The following is a 10,984-nucleotide window of genomic DNA, read 5'->3' on the forward strand; positions in this document are numbered from 1 at the left end:
CTCCGGCCTGACAGGGCATCATCACAGTATGATAGGGGCGTAACATTTCCGTCACACGCTTGAGGTATTCGGCCAATCATAACGCACTGGATAGCTGGCCAATCACAGCACATCTTGCTTTTCAGACCGATGAGCTTTGTAAAAATCGACACGTTTCAGAAAGGCGGGGCATAGAGGAGAAACAATAATGTACAGTATGTGGAAAATAATGTGTTTTTTTAACCTTAAACCGCATTAAAAACACATTTCATTACACCAAAATACACAAAATAATGTTCTTTTTAGCAACATCATATGACTCCTTTAAATAAAGGCCCTTACTGCCGCAGTTGAATTTTGATTTAATTTTTGCAACTTTATGTTGTCATTTGCAACTTGAAAAGTATTTTTTCTTCTACTACAATTTTGTTATGTAGTGGGTATCAGTCACTAATTTCAATTCGTAGTTTTCCCAGTACAATGGCGGCTTTCCCGTTGTATCGGTGTTAGGTTGTGAGATGTGTTGAGGAACGTGGGCAATTCCGTGAATCGCGTCCCACTCCTTCAGATTTTTCTCTGTTATACGAATTGTGTTATGGGTTTAGAAAGTTGGGCAGAATCTTTCTTGCTTCCCACTTCTTATTTTCAAGTAAACGGGATGAGGCAGGTTGCCTCCGTACTGCACAAGACTGTGACATGTGTTGAGAAGATGGGCAGTATTGCAGCTTGCATTCCCATTTCTTAATCTGTTATGCAATAAGGCAGGGCGCTTCCCCTTCTGTATTGCGCTTAACACTGTGAGAAATATGCGAGAAGGGTGGGCTATTCCGTGGCTCGCGTCCCACTTCCTCGGCTGTAATCCTCACAGTATTATATGGTTTGAAGTAGATGGGCAGTAACACTCCTGCTGTGACCCTCAAGATACTAATGTCTGGGAAGAGGGGTAGTATCGCCTCTCGCGTTCCCAATTCCTAGCACTATTGTGCAATAAGGCCTCTTTTCACACTTAGGGTTGTGAAACGTAAAACTGTACATTGATGGGTGACTGTGACTTGCCCGCGTCAACTCTGACCCTTACAGTGTGTTGGCAGTTGCTGGTGTGTTTCTGGGGATAAGAACTTCTTAGAGTTCCTGGCTTATGCCTGCCGATAAGGCACTCATTCCTTCAGCATGGCGGCGCGGGTATTCATTCCCCAAAGTGTCCTCTAGGGGATGCAGTGCGAGTTCCCATTCGATAAGTAACGTCTCAGGTTACCCATGTAACCATGGTTCCCTGAAAAGGGAACAAGACACTGCGTCCCCTTTCCATGCTTCAGGTATTCCTGTGCACGTCTCCTTCAGACAAGAAGCTGATGATGTGTGCTACAGGTGCCCTTTTATACTCTTGGTCACACAAATTTTATTTGTGTACCTTCAAAATGACAGTGAAACGTTGTGCGTTCGTAAAATAAAGAAAACAAACATCTATGTGAACCACTTCCTAAAATGAAGAAAAACTCAGCGATACTTTCTACTTGTCAAACAGACATGAGAAACATATTTAGCTATAGATATAAACCTTGAAGTGACCGCTTTTAAGTGTTTACACTGCTTATTTGACATTAATGCATTATATAAGTCACTTTGGAATATAAATCATAGCACATTTCAGAAGATAAAAAACGCGAGCTGCAGTCCTTGCGTCACGGACCCCAGTTTGAAAATCCCTGTTCTAGAGTTTTCATACAGATTATTTTTATAACATTCATTCGGTCAGCAATTTTTCTAATGTGTCCATCACAACAGCTCCCCCTGTTGACCCCTGCTACAGCTACAATGTCCTGGATGATCCATGGAGATCCACCAACAATCAACATTCCTCTCAAATAATGTGTGACACTTGGGTCAGCTGGAACGGCTGGTACCGTCTATTCATTCAAGGTCAGAGCGTTCAGATGCCAGACACGTGTGTTGATGAGTATAGCTGTGGCACTCATGCTCCACTCTGGCTGAACGGAGGACATCCAACAGTTGAGGATGGAGTGGTCACTCGAGATGTCTGCGGTCACTATGACAATGACTGCTGTGCTTTTCTGTCCAATCCCATTAAAGTCAAAGCCTGTCCAGGAGATTATTATGTCTATGAGTTTGTGAGCCCAGTTGGCTGCAGTTTGGCATATTGTGCAGGTAAATATATTTACATGTGTCCTTTTGTTTATGTAAGAGATCATTGTTTTTTATGAAACATTTATTTTTCAGATGCGTGGAACATAAACAATACCTACACTATGACAGAGACAACCACAACCGCAGAAGCTGTAGCTGAAACCACAATGACTGGTAATATAATGTAGTCTGCAGTATTATTGGTTTATATGAACAGTGTTGGGCAGTAACGCATTACTTAGTAACGGGTTACTGTAATTTGATTACTTTTTTAGAAACGGAGTAATTTAACGCGTTATAATTTTCTAAATAGTAATTAGAGTATAGTTACAAGCCGAGGTCTCTATACATTACTGCCGCGTTACATTGCTGACAGAATGCAGTGTTTTATAATATAGAGATTGTAAAAAGGATGTAGCACACGCACTGTCGAGTCAAGTGCCAGTGGATAAGAGACCTGCTCCCACAAGACACGACGCAACAGAGTGTGGCACGAAACAAGATGGGCGAGTGCTGCTGCGGGCGGGTAGTATGTGTCACAGTCTTCAGCCGGTGTGCCCAGGAGGGCCACCAGATGACTGTGTTCTGGGAGCACATGGCTTGTGTTGTGTTTGTCTGTTGCCATGTGCTCTCTCCTGTCTATTGTCTGGCCCCTCCCATCTTGTTACCTCGTTATTGTTTTAGTTGCTCCACCTGTGTCTCCCTCGTTAGCCTCCTCGTTTGGTTCCTATTTATTCTCCTTGTGTCTGCCGTCCTGTGCTGATCCGTCATTTTTCATGGTGTGTGTTTCGTGTCTGCATGTGTGCAGCTTTAGGCCTGCCTGTCTGTTTTTCCCCTTCGGGGTGGTTTGAGTTTGTTTTTGTTTAATTTTTTGCTAAAATAAAATACCATTTCTCCAGCAATTGAGTCCTCGCTTCATCTCCCCGCACGTACCGTGACAGTATGTGTGTGTGCGGGATGCGGGAGAATAAAATGATTCACGGGACTCCCGCAAAATAGAAATATCGAAACATAAAATATCTAAAACAAATAAATTGTTATTCATCTATTGCACAAAAGCAACATGAACTAATATAAAATTGTAACGATTAACAGGTGCAAGCGTATGCAGAGTTTCTATTTAGGCTAGTTGAGCAATGCAGTGCTGAAATTTGCGTGCTCACGAATCCTCTCATTATAACACACGAATTGTAGACATTATGAAAGATTCATTATGCATATATTTATTGTGTTATGACAGAGATTTGTGAGATTGCAATGAACTGAGATGTCTTTTAGAGCATTCTGCCATGACAAACCATGCACGCAGCAGCCGCTTGCATTAGTTAAAAATAACAGAGTTCTGTGAATGTTTTAATAACAAATATTTATCGGGAGCGTGCATGCTAGGATTTCATAAATTTCATGGAGAAAAAAGTAACGCAACTAGTAATGTAACTAATTACTAATTACTTTTGAAATAAAGTAATCAGAACAGAGTTACTTTTTTGGTTAAAAATGATCCGAAATCAATATTTGAGCAAGTGCATAACCAGCCAGTGTTCAAAACTATTACCTTACTTTAGCCCGATTCACAACGGTTCGCTTTTAATAATGTTTTCTAATTTGAGTGGTACAGGTAGGTTTTCACGGGAAATTCGAGCATGGCACTGCGTCATTACGTCATGTCTGTAAACATAAAAAAGTTGTTCCGGCTAGTAGGCTATCACATGTGATGATCCTGCAGGTGGCCGATCGTTTATAGCCTTTTCTCACAACAGCCAGAATAATTAAATGTATCATTTTGATGGCAGATTGTAATCCAGAAATGATTATGTGTATATGAAACACATGTGAATTAAATTAAATTCTATTCCAGTTATAAATGAGCTTCTGATTACAGATAGCCTGGGATTACAAAGATTTGTATTTTAAAGAAAACCAGTTCAAAGGGAGCATAATTTACTTTTTGGGTTAAAATAATTTCTTAATATGAAATTCGAAGAGTATGACTAGACTGTGCAGAAATTGAAATCTACACGCTAATACACACTACTCACAGTCACCAATGCTGATGTTGTTAACATTAATCATTTGAGAATAAAGTATAACAATAATAATAATTTGAACGGTTTGATGTGATATGAGCTAACCGATCATTAGATTTAATCACCATTGGTAGCGAGATTTATGGTAATGTTTTTCCCCTCAGTTGGTCAGAACAAACGTGGCAAACTTGTTACTTACTTGTTCAGATGGCAATATAGGGTGAAAATTCTTATTTGGGTCATATTCCAAGACGTAGGCTAGAATCTGTTGTTGCGAAGTACTGTAAATATCCACACCGGTGCGGTGACTGACTGCCACACATACTCTTCAGAACATTAGATTCATTTGCGCTGGAGCCGCGTCCACTCACAAGCCACGCAAGCTAGATAATTCCGCACACAGCTGCAATTCCAGGTTTTCAAACAGAGATGGCGACAAAGAGGACAGCTTGTGGACTGCAGCTTTAAATTTAGTAGAACTAGTTCCTTCGCAGATCACTGTGTGTACTCAATTCAGGAATTGCTATTGCTAATTCAAATGATGTGTTGAAGATTCCGTTACTAATTTGAAAACAAGGCAGCACTGTGTGTTTAATAAAACCTTTTAACATGCAGTGGTGGCCAAAATTGTTAAAACACCTGACAGATCTGAAAATATTGACCTATTTTTGCTTCCAAAACATGATTTCATTTCTTAATGTTCATGAACCATGCAGATGGTTGGTCTGAGCACAACAAATATCAAATGAAGTGAGTCGTACTGTTTTTATCCATTTTTATCTTTAATGTTTGGTATTTCCACCTTTTGCTGCAATTACAGCAGCACATCTTTCTGGCATAGTGTCAATATTTTTCCTGAGAACTTCAACACAAATGTTATCCTATGTCTTCTGCAACTCAAGCCAAAGGCTTTCCTTTGAATGTACAATAGATCTGTCCAGTTTATTTTCTAACTCGCCCCAAATTTGCTCGATGGCGTTGAGGTCTGGACTTTGAGGGGGCCAATACATCATTTTAAATGTTCCAGCAGATTCCTTCCATTGTAGGTAGTTCTGGCAATAGTTCGTTTTATGGGTATTGCAATGGCCAATTCAACAAAAACGTCTCCGGTTACGTGTGTAACCATGGTTCCCTGAGAAGGGAACGAGACACTGCGTCCTCCAGGGGTCGCTATGGGGAACGTCTTCAGCATGACAAGCATATATCTAAAAATGACAATAACATTGGCCGGCGACAGCCTATGACGTCATTACCCTGCGTGATCACAGTATAAAAGGGTGCCGGGATAACACATCATCCGCTTCTTCGTCTGAAGCTTGTGTCCGCAGCATGGCAAGGAAACTAGAGGAAGCTATGTCTTGTTCCCTTCTCTGTGAACCATGGTTACATACGTAACCTGAGACGTTCCCTTTTGAGGGAACTTCAAACTGCGTCCTCTAGGGGTCGCTATGGGGAATAGTATATCCACGCCACCATGCTGAGGGATTGCATGCCAGAAAACCACGGCGAGCACTAAGTACCAACTCTACCATGGCCATGGGAGTTGCCCCAAAGGACGTCTTGACGGCTGTCAGTGACATTATCCCCTTCGGCCAAGGGCCTGAGCTGCATACCCTAAAATAACTTACCTGTTAAGGGCTGGGCTAGGAAGCCCAAGCCTAGGGCAGAGCTCAAGGCTTTGAGAAGAAATTAAATAAGAAGAAAGAGATTCCTTTAAGGGTATATGGCCAGGTGTCTGAAAACCACACCAGACCCTGGCCTGTCATCCAGGGGGGATACCGCCAGTTCTGAATAAACCTGCTCAAAGAACTGACTCGACAGATCTTAGGTAGCAACACCCTGCTCAGAAATGTATCAACAGAGATACATTAATTGAGTGGAGCCCAAGGCGAGAACCGGGGCCTTAGCCAACTCAGAGAAAGGGAACAAGGCTGACAGTGCATAACTCTTATCATACATGATTTTAGAAAGTGCACAGAATGCTTAGTGTGCACACTTACCACAATGTGGATTTTAGAAAGCAGGGTAGAGGACCAAACTCAAGTCGAGAGGAGGACACACCCAGTCTGCCCAGGACCGGTGAGCTCAAAGGGACCCTCCGCAGTGAGGGGAGCACAGCCATGCCCGGGGCAGATAGATCGCAAATGGGACATCAGAAATGGGATCCTGCTAGAAGGGGATCACACATTTCTAAGGGAACAACAGGGTCCCAACATAAAGGCAACTCAAGCTGAGGTAGGTCCTTACTAGCACATACTGGGAGTGACTCATAGCTAACCCTCACAGAGAGGGGAGCATTTCTCAGCTCGACCAGAAGGGGGCGCTAGATTAGAAGGGGTAAACCAGCAGGGCCCAATAAGAGACAGTCCCCTGGTGCAGCTGGACATGGTCTCATGCTCTCTATCTCGATAGAGAGCATTGGTCCTCTATAACCAGACCCGATAGAATCTGAAGAAATAACGGGACCTAATGACCATTCATGTATATTGAGTTTACTGCTCCTCAGAGCAGATGCACAAAAGAGGGGTTTCTACAGAAACACAAATCCCTCTTACCTCAGGGAATACAGTGTATTCCAGCCCACTCCGCAGAGGGGTGATTACTGGTTCAGCCATAAGGGCAGTGTGAGAGTGAAGACCCACAGGCCCAACCGTCTATGGAGCGTTGAGCGCCTCAATGCCTCAGCTAGAGGAGCTCTAGCTCAGAGAACGTGCATGAAGGTTAAGGAAAGATTCAAATCTCGGGAGACCCCTCAGGGTGAGAAATGAGTAGTTCGCACCTGGCCAGAGGATAGGGAGCATGTTGCGAAGCATGTACTCAGAAGATTTCTAGCCACGAGAAGGACCCGCAAGTCCTGAGGTTGCAGCATTATACTGGGGACCTGATGCTGGGAAGATGAGGGCTATCACCAGCCTGGAACCAGAACCGATGAGTGAAACTATCACTGTAATCGGTAAACAGCATTAGGTCCTGACTTAGCAGGTGGGTCAAACCTAAAAGTCAGAGAAACAGAAACAGGTCCAAGTAGCGCTGCAGTGAAAGGCTAGCATCGAATACACAAGAACTAGCAGTAGAGTAGATACAAATGGATCGTACTCACCAACCATGGCTCCTGCGCATGACTCAGGCTCATGGAATAAGCTGGAGGTGAAGTCCGAAGCCTGGACCTTCGTGGAATGAAGGATTTAAAGGCAGCTGAGCACGTCTTGGCCTCCTAAAACTTCACAACCACTGTCTCGATGGAAGTGCTGAAAAGCTCAGAAGGGGAAACTGGCACATCAAGAAGAAAGTCCTTCTCTTTCGACCCGATATCCACCAGACTCACCCACAGATGTCTCCCCGTAACCACCATGGCAGCCATGGATATGCCAATGGCAGTAGCGGCCTGCTTAGTGGCACGGAGAGCAAGATCTGTGGTGCGATGCAACTCAGTCACCTTATCAGGGGATAGACCCTGCCTTTATCCAGGTCTTTCAACAGATCACCCTGAAAAGCCTGATGCACCGCTATGGTGTGTGACGAGACTAAAGCCTGACCTGCTGCCGCGTATACCCTGCCATTCAAACAAGATGCATCCTGAAGGGGTTTGGATGGCAGGGAGGGAGCCTTAAGAGAAGATGTCTCCCCCATAGAGAGATAGCAGGCCAGCGCCTCTTCAGCAGGGGGCATCTTTTCATAACCATTCTCACACATCCCCTCGATGTTGGCATAACTAGTATGCTGGAATCTGTGGATACAGGACGAGAATGGATTTTTCCAAACTTTCTCGATCTCCACATGAAGATCGGGAAGGAATGGAAGGCTCTTTTTTTTTCTTTTTACTTCAAGCCAGAGTGCAGTATTATGTAGTTATCTGAGAAGGACATGATATAAGTCATCTGTCCAACAACTGCAGACAGACCCACACTATAACACTTCCTATATAAACAAAAGGAAATTACTGATAGGGAGAAATTTCCTGTCAGGTCCTTTCCATATTTTCACCACGACCGTAACGCGCAGCATGCATTCAACTCCCTCGGGCGATAAACACGCTCCGCCCAACCACTAGATAACCACTGCCGCGAATGCGTCGCTATTCCCGCGACAGGCGAACGCACTCATGCAAACGCTACCTACAAACTCGGGTAAATAGTGAAGTACTCACATCCCCATCAGTAGTCCCGAGAATGCATCACGATGAGCACAAGCCGCCTCCTCGTGAGACGAGCACGTTCGATTCATGCTTATCCCTCACAAGAAATAAGCAATGAATACAGAGCGCATCCAACTCCCTCGAGAGTTGAACACGCTTGCTCTTCACCACACACACACAGCACGCGAGCCGTGTGAAACTGCAGGTATCAGAGCAAAGCCTCTGGCGAGAGAACATGCACTCCTAGTCGTGTTTAGCTTAACGCTAACATAAACAAATGGTCAGTGAAGATGAGGAAGAGGATGACGTGTTATCCTGGCGCCCTTTTATACTGTGATCGCGCAGGGTAATGACGTCATAGGCTGTCGCCGGCCAATGTTATTGTCGTTTTTAGATGTATGCTTCAGACACCGGTCACGCTGAAGGCGTTCCCCATAGCGACCCCTAGAGGACACAGTTCGAAGTTCCCTCGAAAGGGAACAACTGAAACCTCTTAAATATGCCAAGTGTTCTAACAATTTGGCCACCACTGTATTGCTAAAGAAAAGTTAGCAGTTACACTAAATCAGTGCTTCTCAAACCTGTCCTGGGCACCCCCAACCACTGCATTTTTTTGTATGTCTCCCTCATTTAACACAACTGATTAAACTCATCAGCTCATTAGTAGATCTGCAAGACTTGAGTTGGGTGTGACATATAAGGGGGACATATAAAACACTGTTTTTGCTAATCATTTCATATGCAAGGAGCTTAGAAGGCTTTTATAAAAAAGTAGTAAAGGTACCATTAAAGTAAAAACTCATTTCTAATGGTCAGGTGCATGGAAAACTCCTCAGGAGGGAAATTATTATAAATGATAAACATGGAAATTTTATTTATTTTGGTAGGGTAAAATGTAAAGCTGAGAATTGATTGATTATGACTGTGGGTAGCTAAGCAGTGCTGTAGATTTGTGTCTGGAAGAACAGAAGATAAATATAGGAAATACATTTATTCAGTGGTTTGTTAAGTTTAGATTCTTGCATTAGCAGACGCTGTTTTACAAAACAACTTCTCCTCCTAGTTAATAGAAATCCCTGCTCTGAACTCAGCTGCTCTGAGGATGAAAAGTGCGGGATGAAAAATGGTGTTTATGGCTGTTTATGTGAAAAGGACCATCACAGACAACGACAGCATCATGACTCTTTCGGTTGGTATCATTCCATTACAAAATGTGAAAAAATACACAGTTTTTCAGTTATTAATTATATTGACTTTTTTCCCCTCTCAGATTTCTCAGAAACCTGTGAAAGCAGCTCTGGCTCCATGTCTGTGTCTCGCTGTCAGCTCTTTGAGGCTGGTTTTCCAGCTGACGTCTTACACCTCAATGATCCTAGCTGCAAAGGAACGGTCCGGAATGGCAGTGTGGAATTCCATTTTGATAACGATGAACACATCTGTGGTACAAATCTTGTGGTAGGACTAACTATTCAATCTATTGAAATACACCATCCAAACATGTGTAATGCCTGATAGAACAAGCAGAGTTTGATTTGACCACATGGGGAATCTCTTTGAGACTTTGAGAAGTCTCTAGGGTGTATTGTTTGGGCCCATCATTTTGATACAAATTGATTCTTTAGAGGGCCTAAACAGAGTATCCCAGAAACTACTTAAAGTCTCAAACAGACTCTGTGGGGAAGGGTGTACAAAACCCTGTGTAACGGAGGCCAGCTGGTAAGAGCTATGTGGGTAAAGCTCACTCCCCTGAACTCAAGAGGCTGCAGCCTTTAGCATCCTTCTTTAAAAAATGCCCACCTCCCGTGCCTGAAACACTGGTTCAAATCCCGCTCGGAGCAAGTGAGGAGAGTAGAACCGGAGGGGTTACACTACCCACACAAAAAGACTGGGACTTGTGCCCGCATTCTCCACCATTATTATTTAACCCACCAGTTTTTCACTTGACTGCTATTTTTTTAGTAATTTTAGCTAAATTGCAAAAATATGTATACATTTTGTCCACAGGCCAACGGCACCCACTTCATCTACAGTAACTTTATTCTGGGGACACCGAGGTCAGAAGGTCTCATCAGCAGAAAGAAAATCCTTAAGCTTTCTTTCAGCTGTGTTTATCCTCAAACACAAACTCTTTCCATGAATATGGCAATCAACCCACTGGAGAGGTGTGAGTCAAATATGATTTCTGATTAGTTCACAAAATGGAAATTTTCTCACCATCATATTGTTCAAATTCTCATGCCTTTATTTGTTTTGTGGAGTTTTACTGGTTGTTTACCATTAATTCTCTTGAGGATTTCCAAGCTCCAAAAAAAAAAAAAACTCCACAAGTGCATTATAAAAATGGCCTATATGACCCATATCATTAATCAATAAGATGAGACTCAAACAAACAAATTGATTACAATTCAGACATCACTACTTCTGTAATGAGCTCTCACGAATGCACCACCAAAAACAGCTAGGTCAACATTTTCTGTGAATAATGATGAACACGGTTTTCAATGAACTAATCTCTTAAGCAGAAAAATAAATGTCATAACAAGTAATTATGGTAATATTCTCTAAAATAAAAAAATATATATATTTTACTTTTAAAACTAAGTCATTTTAAAATGGATCTGTCCATTATTTTAACAGCATTGTGCACGAGACCCTCCCCGCTGGTGAAGGCAGATATCAGGTTCGGATGACTCCATAT

General features: G+C 42.9%; 1 protein-coding gene across 1 annotated transcript in view; it reads left to right on the forward strand.

Moving 5' to 3' along the window:
- Positions 1 to 10,984, forward strand: part of LOC107595216 (uncharacterized) — a 22,736-nt gene that overhangs the window by 9,815 nt on the left and 1,937 nt on the right. The window contains exons 7-14 of the mRNA XM_016285560.1: positions 1,765 to 2,145; positions 2,218 to 2,298; positions 6,169 to 6,386; positions 6,743 to 6,908; positions 9,350 to 9,475; positions 9,557 to 9,741; positions 10,291 to 10,448; positions 10,924 to 10,984. The exon at positions 10,924 to 10,984 is cut by the window's right edge and continues 122 nt beyond it. Coding sequence (XP_016141046.1) covers positions 1,765 to 2,145; positions 2,218 to 2,298; positions 6,169 to 6,386; positions 6,743 to 6,908; positions 9,350 to 9,475; positions 9,557 to 9,741; positions 10,291 to 10,448; positions 10,924 to 10,984 — 1,376 coding nt within the window. The remainder of the gene's footprint in view (positions 1 to 1,764; positions 2,146 to 2,217; positions 2,299 to 6,168; positions 6,387 to 6,742; positions 6,909 to 9,349; positions 9,476 to 9,556; positions 9,742 to 10,290; positions 10,449 to 10,923) is intronic.

The sequence above is a fragment of the Sinocyclocheilus grahami genome, unplaced genomic scaffold, assembly GCF_001515645.1.
Source record: "Sinocyclocheilus grahami isolate Dianchi unplaced genomic scaffold, SAMN03320097.WGS_v1.1 scaffold198.1, whole genome shotgun sequence".
NCBI lineage: Eukaryota > Metazoa > Chordata > Actinopteri > Cypriniformes > Cyprinidae > Sinocyclocheilus > Sinocyclocheilus grahami.